At 45.9% G+C, this 15,542-nt stretch overlaps 1 protein-coding gene across 1 annotated transcript in view; it reads right to left on the reverse strand.

The window, feature by feature from the left end:
* Positions 1 to 3,242: 3,242 nt before the first annotated feature.
* MMP17 (matrix metallopeptidase 17) overlaps positions 3,243 to 15,542 on the reverse strand; it is a 108,294-nt gene continuing 95,994 nt past the window's right edge. The window contains exons 8-10 of the mRNA XM_084649326.1: positions 14,108 to 14,260; positions 11,732 to 11,989; positions 3,243 to 8,444 (exon numbers count right to left, since the gene is read on the reverse strand). Of these exons, the coding sequence (XP_084505452.1) occupies positions 8,116 to 8,444; positions 11,732 to 11,989; positions 14,108 to 14,260 (740 nt within the window). The 3' untranslated portion in view covers positions 3,243 to 8,115. The remainder of the gene's footprint in view (positions 8,445 to 11,731; positions 11,990 to 14,107; positions 14,261 to 15,542) is intronic.

Here is a 15,542-nt window from a genome sequence, read left to right on the forward strand (position 1 = left end):
AACACACACATTTCTTTGGTTCACTGCATTCAGGCCCAGAGCCTTAAAGTTATTTAGGTGCCTCACTCCTTAAGCTCATTACTTCTGTATTGTTAAAAGATTCCCCCCCACTACAGAGTAATTTAACAGCCATTAACTGCATCACTCTGTCTCTGCTGCCCCCACGTGGCACTACAGGAAATGATCAGAATTCCTGGGCATCAAACTGAAAATGTGCAAATATTCTCAAAACTGCAGCATGTAATTATCCCATTCTCAGCTGGTGGCAGATGGTTCATTAAGGCTCCCATGCACTTTTGTGAATGGCATGAGTTTTTTTTAACATGCATTTTAAATCAAGTGAAGTATTTGCCATTTGAAAATGACACCGTTAAATGTGAGAACTTATGGATGGGTGATGGTGTCGTTCAGTGGTCAGGGCACGCGGCTGGGACTCAGGAGACCTAGGCTCTATTCCCAACTCTGAAACTGGCCTGCTGGGTGACTTAGGGCAAGTCAACAGTGCCTCAGTTTCCCTGTCTCTAGGATGAAATTACTAATACTTGCCCCCCCCCTTTTGTGAAATACACTGATATCTATAGATAGAAAGTCCTAGATAGGAATCATAGAATATCAGAGTTGGAAGGGACCTCAGAAGGTCATCTAGTCCACCCTCCCTGCTCAAAGCAGGGCCAATCCCCAATTTTTGCCCCAGATCCCTAAATGGCCCCCTCAAGGATTGAACTCACAATCCTGGGCTTAGCAGGCCAATGCTCAAACCACTAAGCTATCCTTCCCCCACCATTGTGGCATTGCACTATTTACGTGCCAGCAATTCCTTCAATTTTGCACACAAATAATAATGGTCCAGCTTCAAAGGGCAGCGTTGGCCCGCTGAATCATCATCCCTTAAAGGCGTCTTGGGTCTGTCAAGGGGTTTCAGAGTAGCAGCCGTGTTAGTCTGTATTTGCAAAAGGAAAAGGAGGACTTGTGGCACCTTAGAGACCAACCAATTTATTTGAGCATAAGCTTTCATGAGCTACAGCTTACTTCATCGGATGCCCCTGGCATAAATAGGGCAGCCTCAGAGCTCCTCTACCTAAGAGCTTTCTGCTCTGCGTTCTACAGCCCAGAACGACCATCCTCCCAGCATGGCCGTACACTCAGGCCAGTGAGGGAAAGCAGCACAGGACAGCATTACCTGCACGGGGGGAGTAATTCCATGGACTGTTGCAGCCCCTCCTTATGGCCGCTATCGTGATATACAGGGGATGCGTGCGGGACCCGAATCTGGCCCTGACGTTCTCGATTTATGCATGTAACAGGAAAAGTGGCAGTACGGATTTCCCATCGCTATGCCCCAGCTCTGCTCCATAAGGGCTCCCCACTCAGTGCATATCCCTGCTCACTCGGGGTGAAATTTTGTCTTTTCCTCCGCTGGCCAATAAGGGTGCTAATTATGGTACTTTTGTGCTGTGGCCATCTGCTCACGAAGAACTGGCCTAGCTCCTTTCACATCAGCTACTGAACAGCTGTCAGCTGGTAACCGTTTCCAGTCCCCACTGACCCTGTCTGAATTTGAACCAGTGACCAAGAAGTATCCCATTACCAGTCCCCAGTAACCTTCAATAATCCTGTGGTCACGTCTGAAGATCACGTGAATGAGAGTGGAGCTTCGTGATGGGTAGAAATGTGGCTGAGACTGTAGCCGTAAAATACAGCAACACTGGGAGAGACAGGGTCATAAGGGGCAATTCTAGCCCCTCTACGTGGAACAGATTTGCAGCCAAGATGGCAGCAAAATCACAGAAAATTTCAAGTGGTAGCGTTGTATTAGCCTTGGCTTTAAAGGGCAGCTAGCCAACTTTTCTAAGCGCTATGGGTGTGATTGTCAAATTTGCCTAAGAGCATTGGGTGCCCCATTCTCATTCATTTTAATACTTTTAATTGGGTATCTAAGTCCTCTAGGCAGCTTTACAAATCTCAGCCTACTTTATTACTTTCATAATTTGGCATTGCTGGCCAAGATTCCCACTTCCCTCCATGTCCCATCCTCCCCCCAATATTCTTCTTTGGACAATTGATCCATATGGTGTCTCATTATTTCAAAACATAACCCCTGCTTTCCCGCCCTGTACCCTGCACTAGATAAAACTGTTTAAATCTGTTTTGTTTGGAGCACTTGAGGGTTTTAAAAAAAACGTACCTAAATAACACAATTAAAAGTGGAGTTAAATTTACAGCTTCCCCCTTGCTCCTAAGTGAAATAAACCCCCAGACACTGGAAAAGCAGGATGTACAAAATTCAGCTTCCCCTGCATACTCTTTACAAGGGCATGGTGCTACAGGACTAAACCTCTCTTCACTGGGACCGTACTAAAGAGTCCCCCATGATGCCACATTATTCACATCTTCCATTAGGGTTGGGCAAGGATTCCAACTTCCTGGATCTGGTGACATGTTACATGTTACTGGCTGACATTCATTAAGCACGTGATGCCAAATGGGTGGGACAGGATCTTAAAAGATACCAATGCAAATTAAGATGCAACTGTAGTGTGGGTAGACTACCTTTCATCTGGGTAACAATACAGCAAAGACATGGTAATATAGGCTTCAGCACAGGCTAGCCATCCCAACGTAAGCCCACTGGAGACCCTAGTATTGTGGTTGCTGGCTTGCACTGAAATCTGTACCACCATATCTATGCTACCATTGTTATCTCTGCTAGCTAGGTTAAAGCTAGCATTGGTATGCCCACCTGGCTATCATGACACCTTAATTTGCTGTGTAGATGTACCTACAGTCACCCCGGAATATGACCACCACTTCATTTGAAATCCTACGGCAGCCTCTCTGAGGATGAATGCTCAGCCAGTCCTCCTGCCTGTTCCACCAGCCTGGGCTCCCTTACACTGTCCTGCCAACTACGCCACTGTGATGGGTTCCCCCCCCTCCAGGTTGCTACCTGCATGTGTGCTGGGGGAGGCTTGAGGGCCTGGCTCAGCAGGACAGGGTAAGGAAGCCCAGGCTGGTGGAACAGGCGGGCTCAGTGGTACCCCAAATCACCAGGTGGCACCCTAGAGTGGGGGGCAACCCGTCACTTGAAGAAGAATCTATGAGAACCTGTGGGCTTTAGCACAGTCCCACAGAGAGAGATGGTGCAGAATCCATCTGAGGGGAGAGTTCCTTCCTAAGGAATGACATTTCAGAGATGACCTTACCTGACAGAGGGACCCCACACACACATTTTTAAAAAGGACATTTAATGGTTTAACAGGTTTCCATGAAACGTGTTCACATTCAATGTCCCGTAAAATCACACTGCATTATAATGTCCAAAAAACAGTCCAGTTTGCAAATCACTGTGAATACTTAAAAATGCAAAGGGTAGACGGGCAAACACAAGGTGACCATTGGCTTTGCTTTTCTTTGTCAGGATGCAATTCCTATTCCCACTTTAGAAAAAGGCACTCAACATCGCTCCATGGGAGTCTGATCCAAGACTCCCATCGATCTTCCAGTGGTACTTGCATCCAGCCCCAAGGGCGGGGGGGTGGAGGGTTGAGGGGGAATAGCAATGCTAGCTGAAGGAAGTCTGCAAACCAGCAGGTCTCCTCCCAGCAAAGATAAGATCTTTGTGATGGTGACCCACCAGCAGTTCTATACAGTTAGGCTCTACATGAGCCTTGCTGTAGCACTAGCCACCAGCTAATCACAGGAGGTGCAGACTAATGGGGCTGGCACTTTCCAAACAAATGTGGTTGGTAATTTAGAAATCAATGGCCCGTCAGTGCCCAGCAAGATAAAAAAACAAGTGGCTTCGGGGCTGTGGCTCAAGTGAACCAAAGGAGCCTCCTGCTGCGAAGGAAATGGGCCTTGTCAAGTACGGCTTCCTCTTTTATTGTGGGTCTCCAGCAGAAGCAGCCCTCCCAGAGCCTCCCAAGCTTGTTGATTACGATTTCCAGCCCATATTACCTGCTCGTCTGTTCTGATCAAGGATTTTTTTTTTTTTGTTCTCCTTCTGCAGCAGCCCCAGACTGGAATAGGACCAGAGCAGCAGCAACGTTGCAAAGATAAAGTGTTACAATAGGAGTCCAAACGGATGCTGCAGCCTGCTTCCGAGTCCCTGTGTCATGCTATTAACGGAGGCCTGGCATTTGGGGAGAATGGAGGGGGTGATTTTTGTGGCAGAGAAACAGAACAAATGTACCAGCAGCTACTGGCAAACCCAGACCTTTAGGGTCCATGAACAGTAGCGCTGCCCTTTTGACAGCTCCTTGAGTGTGGAATGGTTTACCGGCTCTGGATCTAATTCAGTCCCTTTAGATGCTCTCAGGTGCTTAGTGAACACCCAGGGAAATGGACTTAATAACATAAGAATGGTCATACTGGGTCAGACCCATGGTCCATGTAGCCCAGGATCCTGTCTCTGATGGCCAGTTGCAGATGCTTCTGACAGTCGGAGGCTTAGAGACACCCAGAACAGGGGTTTGCATCCCTGACCAACTTGGCTAATAGCCATTGATGGACCTATCCTCCATGAAGTTTTCTAATTCTTTTTTGAACTCCGTTATACTTCTGGCCTTCACAACATACCCTGGCAATGAGTTCCACAGGTTGACTGTGCGTTGTGTGAAGAAGTTGTTGTTTTAAACCTGCAGCCTGTTAATTTAATCGTGTCATCCTTAGTTCTTGTGTTACCTGAAGGGGCAAATAGCACCTCCTTATTCGCTTTCTGCATATCAGTGATGACTTTATAGGCCTCTATCATTCCGCAGAGTCACCTCTTTTCTAAGCTGAAGAGTCCCAATCTTGCATGGAAGTTGTTCCACCCCTCTAATAATTTCTGTTGCCCATCTCAACACCTTTTCCGATTTGAATATCTCTCTTTTGCGATGGGGTGACCAGAACTGCACACAGTATTCAAGGTGTGGGTGTACCATGGATTTATACAGCAGCATTATAATCGTTTCTATTTTATTATCTATCCCTTTTCCAAGCTTTTTTGACTACTCCTGAAGATCAAGTGGATGTTTTCAGAGAACTATCCACAATGACTCCAAGATCTGTCTTGAATGGTAACAGTTCATTTAGCTCCCTATCATTTTGTATGGACAGTTGGGAATGTGTTTTCCATTGTGCATTACTTTGCACTTATCAATATTGAATTTCATCTGCAAGTTGGTTGCCCACTCACTCGGTTTTGTGAGATCCCGTTGCAGCTCTTCACAGTTGGGTTTGGACTGAACTACCTTGAATAACTTTGTATCGTCTAAAAGAAAAGGAGTACTTGTGGCACCTTAGAGACTAACCAATTTATTTGAACATAAGCTTTCGTGAGCCGATGAAGTGAGCTGTAGCTCATGAAAGCTTATGTTCAAATAAACTGGTTAGTCTCTAAGGTGCCACAAGTCCTCCTTTTCTTTTTGCGAATACAGACTAACACGGCTGTTACTCTGAAACCTTTGTATCATCTGCAGACTTTGCCGCCTCATTGTTTACCCCCTTTTTCCAGATCATTTATGAATATGTTGAACAGCAACAGGTCCCAGTACAGATCCTTGGGGAGACCCCATTATTTACCTCTCTCCTCTGTGAAAACCGACCATTTATTCCTACCTTCTGTTTCCTATCTTTTAACCAGTTACTGATCCGTGAGAGGATCTTTCCTCTTATCCTGTGACTGCCTACTCTGCTGAAGAGCCTTTGGTGAGGGACTTACCCCAGTAAAACCACCAAAAACTAAACGATCTGGTGCAGCCATGTGGACACTGCTCCCTGCAAGCCACACCATTCCCTGAAGCACTGAAAGAGTTAATATAACCCATTTAACACCACACCCACCCACTCACCCCAAAATGGCACCAAGTGTGTGCAAGTCACCATTTAGATTCCTTATCCAGCTTCCCGTTAGGCCACCGAAAGACACCAGCCTGTTCACCACCATAGTGCCTTAGTATGAAGAGAAGTTACTTGTCAGCGTGATCCACATGGGAAGTGGGAGAGAGAAAGGCCAATGATTAAAAGACGTTGGAAGAGATGTTTCTCTCATCATTTAAATCCATCTGGAAGTTAGAAGAAACTAGAGCTGCTCTTTTTTTTTTTTTTTTTAAACGAGTCTCTTCCAAGAAATATCTTTAAAAAGACTCCTAGGTGGATTTTCAAGAGCAATTTTCAATGTGGACGTCAGTGGGAACAGAGTTAGGCCAGGGCTCAGCACTTTTGAAAATGGCTCCCTTAAAAGTGTTCTACTCTGAAAATCAACATTGCAGGGTTCCATGTTGACTGTCTTTCACTGGCTCCAGACTTAGGGCCAGTGGAAAATTTCTAATTTTTAACACATTGTTTTTGCTTGAAAATTAAATTTTGATCCCAACCCCCACTTCCCCCCAGTGAAATAGTTGATCACAATTTTGCGGGGTTTCCAAGCAGTGCAATTCCACACCAAACTTGCTCAGTTTACAGTTTAAAGGATTTTTTAAAAATCCAGTTGCCCTTCAAGTTCTCCTTGGATCTGAGAGTTAAGCTGGCTCCTTCTTGCTCACCTATCACCACCAGGAAGAAGGGATTATTTACCTGTACAGTAATTGTTTACAATATGGGAGTGGGGGGAAGCGGGGAGAGAAGTTTTGTGAAAATTTCACTGAACATCTTTCCCTCTCTTTTTTTGCTCAAAATTCAAACATTTTTGACGGAAAGTGTGAAATTTAAAACATTTCAACCAACCACAGAAGCTACACATATGTACAGCTGTAGTTCACCTCCGCTGAGTCAGGAGGGGCAGGTGTTGGTCCAGGAGCCAGACAGAACCCAGCTTGACTCTCTGGACCCATGTAGAATATGGGGACAGTTAGAAAACCATCCTTTTACTTGTGAACTGAGCAAACTGGATCTGTAAGCGAAGGAGAGACAAACATGGAATTTTGTGATGTCATTTTTATGGAGCAAGATCCCCACTTTAAAACAATTAATCCCCTTCGTTCTCCTTTAGTGTATTGGTGCCAAATTAAACAGTGACAGTGGCATACAGAATAACTGATTCACAACTGATGGTATCATAATGGCATCTGGCTGATATAAGAAGCCAGCCAAAAAGCAGAACCTGTTATTTGAAAATACGTCTAAAACTGGCGCGTGCATCCACAATTCAAAGTTTAGTCCCTCACAAATCCTTGAAAGGAAGCCTTAAACGAATGTGATTTTTGTATGCAGCGATCAATCACAAAATACATCTAGAATAGAATTTAGGGGGCGCAGAAAAGTTAGATGCATGTGGATTACACTGGCTTCATGTGCGTCACTGCATCTCAGCTGAACGACTGCACTCAGTGCTTGTAACAGCCCGCTACTTGCTCCGAGATCAAAGAGCTACTCTAGCTCAAGCAGTCAAGGCGTTTGCTGAAGACAGGGGGAATCGATACCTGCTGTTGACCATGGTATCTATGTTTGTGTGGCCAAGGTTTAACAGAGAAGCCCTTAAATTTAAACATCTGGAATCAAAGGTGACCTTCACGTCCTTCATAAAGGCAAATATGTTTCTGATCTATAGAAACTGGCGTGGGTTAGCTTGACATCAGTTGGCAGCATAGATTTGTTTGTGAAATGTACCACTTTGCAATCAAGCCCAGTGCCATCAAGATGCCATTCTATCTCATACATCCACTTGGATGCATATATTACATTACTGAATGTCAGCACAGCTGTTGCATCTTTCCCATTGCCTTACACCGAGGCTGCTTTTGTTCCTGGAATAACAACTGGGTTTCACCACTATCTGGTCTGTTTTCAAGAAACCAGAGTGGCCTTTCAATGTATCCATGCCTTCTCTACTTGGCAGTTCTTACACACCCCGAGTGTTACATCTCTACAAAACCTTTGTAACTAATATTCAGCAATGTCTTTATTCTTTAGCTGGTTGGGGGAAGAAGAAGGTGCAGAACCCACAGTCCATTATTAGACCTTTAACTAAAAAATAAAAATAAACCCAGTTCACTTCCCATGGAGAACTTGAAACCTTCGTTGCCATGTTCCTAGGAATGTTTGTTTCGGCGGTAACAGCGTAGCATGGTGTGATTTTTTCCCACCACCAGTCGCTGAAGCGCCGTAACATCTTCTTGTCCATGTTACTGGATGTCATAGTGCTGCGCAAGCCACTGCGGCCATCCACAGGCTCGCTAGGACAAGGCTTGCGGAGAGTCTGAGTGCCGGGCGGGCCGAGAGGGAATCTGAGGAGGAGGTGCATGAGCAGACCTCGTAGCCGTTTTCCGAACGGCTCTCGTCGTGCTGCCCTTGCTTGGAGCGCGCCCCAGTCCTGCTGCGCCCTGCCGAGTCTGGAGAATCAGACTGCATGTCACCGCACACCAGCCAGTCTCTGGCGATGGACTGAGGGTAACCGGGTTCTGCTTCCAGGTCATTGTCCGACACTTTCCAGTACTCCTTGCCCCTGAAGAAATAGGTCGCACCTGGAAAAAAAAAAAAAGACATGCAGGGTTAGCCTGCATGAGCGCTGGGCGGGCTCTCTATCACTAGTCTCTTGCGTGCAGGTGTCGCCATGGCAGCAAAGGGGTGCTCCCACCCAGCTGGACATCCCAGTAATGGAAACACCCTGAGCTGATGGGAGCAGGTGCAAGTCCACCAGGAGTAATGGAGTTTTTGTCCACTTGCACCTGTTCATGCCAGCATAGTAGGCAGGCACATGGTGCCACCTGTTTGTTCCCGGGGGTAGCTTTAGGCCTATGCTACTACAGTGGACAAGTCAGGGGCGGTCTGCCATACACACGACGCACCAGCCATGGTGCCAAAGGCCCAGTGATGGTGGAGGAGGAAGATGGGCAAGGCCTCATATGTCTAACTTGACAGAAGGGCCTATATGTTGATGTGCCCAGAGAAAATATACTGGGGGTTTTGGGATGCCTCTGGTGTATTCTTAAAGAGATAACCTCAAGGTCTTTAACCCACAAGGGGCCTGGGAAGAGAAACTCCTACAATATACTGTGCTTCTGCTAGCCAGACGTTTCCAAAACACCTCAGCATTGAGGCCTCCCACAATGTCTTATGCATCATTTAAGTCCCATGTTAAAGGGTTAAGTGGTTCATAGGGCCTTGTACATGTAACATGGACAGACCCCGGTCGTCAGTGGGCAGGATCGAACCTGGGATCTCTGGAGCTAAATGCATGAGCCTCTACTGCATGAGCTAAAAGCCATATGGCCCCTAGCTAAGGCTGTAGAGCAGACTCATTAATCTCTCTCTAGGTGGTCTTGGTGCCTCTAGATGGGACAGAACACCACACCCAGGAGGTGTGTGGATTGCACACAGACCTCTTGTCCAGGGTAAATTTCACCCACGAACAGGTACATTTTAAATTCCCTGAACTTGCTCCATCCTTGTTAAGGATACCTGCCAACGGGAGTGATGGGGTACGCTCAAAAGCTTCCAAAGTTCAGCCCGATAAGCCCCTGGAGATGTCCCTCTTCCCAGGTCGCTATTACGTTGTTAGTTTGACATCTAAATCAAACCGGGAAGTGCCACTTTCTTGTAAGTAGTGTTTGTGCTGGAGGGAATGGATGGTTTTACATGTCTCCACTAACGGAACTTCCCGCCCCTTCCCCAGGGAGATCAGGCCCCACACCAATAAATCTCATTCCCTAGAAGGAGCTTCCTGATCCCCTGCCAAACATTTACTTAAAAAACCAAAACTCTTTATATCTTATTGACTTATTTTTTTCCAACTCAAATTTCAACAAATATGGCACAAGACAAAATCCATAACCATATCCAACCCACCACATGATACGGCTCAAGCCAGACTACTGCCAAAACAGGACAGACTATTGCCAATGCCCTAATCAACCACCGTAGGAGGCCCCAGTCCTACAAGCTACTCTAAATGACCCTTTTGTCTGTAGGAACCCCACTGATTTCTGTAGGGCAACTGGCAGGACTAGGGCCTTTGGTTGTCTGTTTCTTAGGGCAGGAACTGTCTCTCACTACATGCTTGTACAGTGCCTAGTACAAACGGCTGCAATAGGAATGTAAAGCGATAATGAATAACAAAGGCAGAAATCCAGAACATGGTATCTTTGCAGAGCACATGTAGGATGGGAAATAATTTTGAAGACTTCAAGGAAAAGAATAATGTTCACAGCAAATAATAGATCAATAAAACCTATTTGGTATTAGACAAGTATCAATGCCACTTCTATCATATATATGCAGCCTGACACACAGTAACTGATCTGCCTTGGTGTTCATTGTCTTCAGAGGTGGATGGCTGCCATACTGAAAAAAATAGAGTGCAGTGGAGGATGTGTATACTGCTTGCCTTGGGAATTTAATCTCATTATTCGTAGAATTAAATTCATCCTGGTACTCCTAGTTATAATTTGTTGTCCTATGCTAAACAATTCCTCTCCCTTAGGGCCTCAGACGGGCATGTACTTGGTGCAGCTAGCCTGCCCTACAGCTCACACTGCCATCCTACATTCTATTTTTAACACATTAGCTGGATGAGAGCTAGCGTGGGTACGTCTCCTGGAGCTGAGCGTCACACCCTCATTGTGGAGTGTAGACGTACCCCAGATTGGCAGTGCTGCAACACTTTAAAGACAAAAAATGCAAAGAATCTCCTATCCTATCAAAGCACCAGGGGAATGGGGTAGCAGAACAGAGTTACCTTCACTGGAATTTGTCTAGGATGCTGGAACACATGCTCCACTTTTGCAAAAATGCCCCGAGATGCCCAGAGTGATCAGGAATTTATTGTTATGTCCAAAGCTGCATGTCCCTTAATATGATGTGGAGCATTGGTTGGTATTGATATTAATGTATGTGTATAGCACGGTTTTGACAGAGAGAAGAGTGTCCTCAACATATCTTCCTGGGGTTTACCTCTGACGTCTCCCACCCAAGAAATGAGCTTGCCCAACTCTGCTTATTTCATCCAGTCACAACCCAAGGTGGCATGTTTGCCGTCAGACATATTGCAGCCCCTGGCCGGTGCAATACAGAACCCGGACTTGCCTACATCCTGGCATTTGCTACTTATTAGACATGCTTTACATATCAAGCAGTGACACATGTCCAGTTACTGAGCAACATCTTGCAAGACTGATCACAAGATTCTTGTGATGACATCTCTGTCTCCCTTGAGTAAAACTGCATCATAGAATCATAGAATAACAGAGTTGGAAGGGACCTCTGGAGGCCATCTAGTCCAACCCCCTGCCCAGAGCAGGACCAATCCCAACTAAATCATCCCAGCCAGGGCTTTGTCAAGCCTGACCTTAAAAACTTCTAAGGAATCATGGTGAGATTTCATAGCTGTACTCGCAAAGTCTCATGAGAACTCCAGTGATAATGGTTCCTCACTGCTGGAATAGCACGTTAGGTCCAGTCTACACTTAAAAAGTTTTACTGACATAATTATGTTGGTAAGGGATCTGATTTTTGTTTGCCAGAATAGTTATACTGGTGAATGCCCTATTGTAGATGGAGCTATACTGGGATAAGACACTTAATATTGGTATCGCTTATTTTGCTTTACTGAGACAGAATACGCTACATGGCTATAAGCGCTTTTATACTGGTATAACTAACTGGGCCTGCACTAAGGCTTTGTTTCGCCTCCAATTTAACTGTGCTGGCCTAGTTAAAGCCACAACATTTTTAAGTGCAGACAAGGCCTTAGGTTTTAAAAAAAAACAAAAAAACAAAACCAAAAAACTCTGCTAAGCGAGCACCGACTCACCATCTGACCATCTCATTGCGTCATCTAACGTGCTTGGAATGCCCTTCCACAAAGTGGTCTCTGAAGGATAGCCGGGATCCATCCTCCGCTCATGGTTGTCATAGCGCCAGTAGAGACGGTCCTTAAAGAAATAAGTCTTGTCATTGTGGGCCCAGGAGAAGGCAGCGTCGATGCCTCCCGGTGGCAAGCCAAAATCCAAAATTGGCCGAGGGTATCCTTCCTCCACGTTGTTGTCTTTGAACACCCAGTATCTGTCTCCTGCGGAGAGGAAATAGACATGTAGAAATATCAATTCTGCTTCAGGTTACACTCCATGATCTGCTGCTGTGACAATCCCTAGATTCAAATTCACAGCACTCCAGAAAGAGAACTACAAAACAACCACCTGCCAAAGAATCTGCTTCTTGTGGAAAATGCTGTGTGTGTCAAACTCCCACTTGGATACAGCCAGCCTTTGCTATTTTGCTGCTGGAGGCATTAGGTCCCAGGACATAGACATGTTGATTATGCTGCGTAGTCTGAGGCTAGTCATCTCTGGTTATGCCATTTAATTCCCACCCTCTTCCCCTTTGATTTCCACACAATAACTGTTTAATAGAAATAAAAAAATCACACACAGCTTTCGAGGGCCAATGGAGAAGTTCTGTCTGTAATTCAACTTTTACACACGCATGTACGCACCACCTTTGTAGGAGACTCCCCCACGTTTCTGTGCATTCATTCAGCTGGATTTGAAAGACCTGCACATGTGGTAGGAAGGGCACATGGGGTCTCGAGCGATCTGTCTGTCTTGGGTACTTATATGGCCTCCATTACCATAGCATTTGGCTGCTCTCCTGGAGGGGAATCCATACAGTCCATGCTCTAGCGCAGCTGCTCCTCTGTGCACAGAGGGTACAAACTGCAAGCCCTGTGCTGAAAGCTGTGAATCCGGCCCAGGATCCATAATTGGACCTATGGATTGTGTGCCTCTCTGATATTGTTCTTTCAGTAGCTGTGTGGTTTGGCAGGGTCCTTGTGGAATCCAACACATCATGGCAGCCATTTTGGATTTCCTCCATTTGAGGAAATAATGCTTCGGCAGCATGTGGGAGGCCTTAAAAGCTTTAATGGGTGCAGACACACGTGTGGGATCCATTACTGAGGATAATCCATTTCTGCAGCCTCACCTCTACGATTCAGCACTTCCAAAATCAATAATTTACCACACTCAAAGTGGGACATTAGAGAGGCAAAAAGCAATTTCCAACTGAGAGAAGCTTAGCACAGCTGCTCCTTTTGGAGTTATCCAGTAGACCAGCTCCCTACAAAGCACCACAGACGCAGTTTGAGTGCTGGCTGCAGTAATTACACAGTGGAGACACAGCCACAGTTTGGAGTGTGGGAAACTGCTAATTAGTTAAATTCAAACGAACAGAGCAACTACTGGCAGCAGGCATAATACCAGGAATGAACAGGCCTGAGGTACATTTAGTTCTGCCGGGTGGGACACTTCAGAGGTATGAACCGAACCTAATGTCTAGTCACTAAGGTGGAACATAGTTTACTGAATTTCTGTAATACTGTAATGAAGTGAGCTGTAGCTCACGAATGCTTACGCTCAAATAAATCTGTTAGTCTCTAAGGTGCCACAAGTCCTCCTTTTCTTTTTGTGATGAATCAGTGCACTGCAGACAAAAACAGTTCTCAGCTAAATCACACGCAACTGGGGACCAGGGCTAGAACCCTGGCTCTTCAGCGCCCAAACTATTTGAGCTAAAGGAACTCTCCCCTTAGCTAATACTACTAGTAGGGCCCTTCTACAGCTTGGCTACTACAACCTCACTCAGGCACTGATGCACACAGCCAGCAAATTCCTCCAAGTGCCTCCAGCAACACTGAATGCTCTTAGTGTACATTGTTTCAGATGCAAGATGCGCAGGGTAGGCCCTGTGAGTACAGAAGAATTAAAAATCCATCTTCACTCAATGAAGTATAAAGGGAAAGAAAAAGAAGATGCGAATTCTTAGGAATTGTAGCACGTTTAAGAGAAAAAGTAGTTTGCTACTCCAGCTGGCCCTGTTTGAGAAAGTGAATTTTTTTTACCAAACATAATTGTTGCTTTTGGAGTGGGTGGATTAGCAGCTTAATATGTATTAGCCTTGCAACGATGGGTTCATGGCAGCTTATGACCCAACCCAGGAGCTCAGTGGACCACCTCAGCATATGCACCTGGGGCTCTGAAATGTCACCTGCCACACTGAGGCTTACTTGTCCAGCATGGCAAATTCCACTGAATGACACCGAGTTCCTCCTTGCCTGCAAGACTAGTGGAAGTTTAAAGCTACTGATACAGATACCAGCAAGAGATCCCTTTAATGATGTTTTTGCTCTTACCTTTGAAGAACACGATCTTGTGGTCATTGGTTCTCTCATACACTGCGTCCACACTGTCCATATTGAGAGGTAGACCCCTCCAGAAACGGTGGATCTGAGCTGGCTGGAGGGAGACCAAGTGTTTATTGCGAGTCAGTCTCCAGAAGTACTTGCCTAGATGAATACAGATTGGACATTAATGAACCAGGCCATAACACCCCTTTGCTAGGAGGAAAAAGCTGTGGGTGGAGTCAGGGGATAGTAGAAAACAAAGTACATAAGGTGGGAACTATGAAACTACTTGCTTTCTTTTTTTCCCCATCCCTTGCATGGCTCCCATATTGCTGACCCTGAGCCATAAGGAGAAATCCACTCCCGTTTCCCTTCCAGACTCTGCATTGCAGTCACCATCCTTCTGTCTGATAAATGAATCTTTTACGGGTAAGAGCATCCGTGCTGCTCCAGAGAACATTCTGCAGGGAGACAGGAGATATTTCCCCACCTTCCCTCCAGGGCTGAATATGCTGCCTCAGCAGTAATACCAGCATCACTATCACCCAGCAACTGAGCACCTGAGACCAAAGAGTACTAAGGCAGCTAAAACCAGGCTAGATCAGACCACAGACTAGCCCAACAAGTGATAGCCTCTGAAGAGACAGAAGTATCTGGAGCTTTTCCCTCTCCCCACTCCCCCAGTTGCTTTAGCAAACAGTGACTACCACTGTATACTGCTCTGCTATGGCTCTGACCTCCAAGTGTTTGAATATTTTGCACATCCCTCTGCAACAATCCCCTCCCTGTTGTGTACTAGGAAAAGGTGATCTGAAATCCAGCAGCTTTTATAAAGGGGTAGGAATGGAGGAGTGAAAGGAAAAAAGAAAAAATAGAGGAAGAAAGGAAGAGCTGACGTATATTGTGCACCATTCCAAGGTGTTTTGAGAAAGTGGCCTCCTTTTCACCCGAAATGTTACAACGAGACAAATTCTCTGCTGATGTAAAGGAGCACAGCGCCAGCAACCTCAGCTGCACCCATCTATGTCAGCCGTAGGAATTGGGGCTCAGCAAGAAATCACATTGGTTGTGATGGGAGGGGAAGATCAATGTTTGCTGTGGGGTACAAGTTTAAGGCTGGGATATTCAAAGGTGTACCAGGCAGTTAGGTTACCAAATCCCATTCAATGGGAGTTGGGTACCTAATTCCCTTAGGCACTTTGGAACTTTCCACCTGAATTTCTGTGGTTTTGCAGCACATTCCATGAATACATATTCCCCTGGGATCTCTATAGCATGAGTTCTGAGCTGGAGGAAGCAGGCTGAGTACCTTCCCTATCTCCCCTCAGTCTCCTCTCTAGTACCCCCATTCCCAAGAAGCTATTGTTGTGAGGTTATGCATATCCCTTTCAGCATAGCAGGGATCCCCCTGGGAAATGAGCAACAGGCCCAAGATGTTTCTTCT

This window comes from Lepidochelys olivacea, assembly GCF_965140295.1.
Source record: "Lepidochelys olivacea isolate rLepOli2 genome assembly, chromosome: 15".
Lineage (NCBI taxonomy): Eukaryota > Metazoa > Chordata > Testudines > Cheloniidae > Lepidochelys > Lepidochelys olivacea.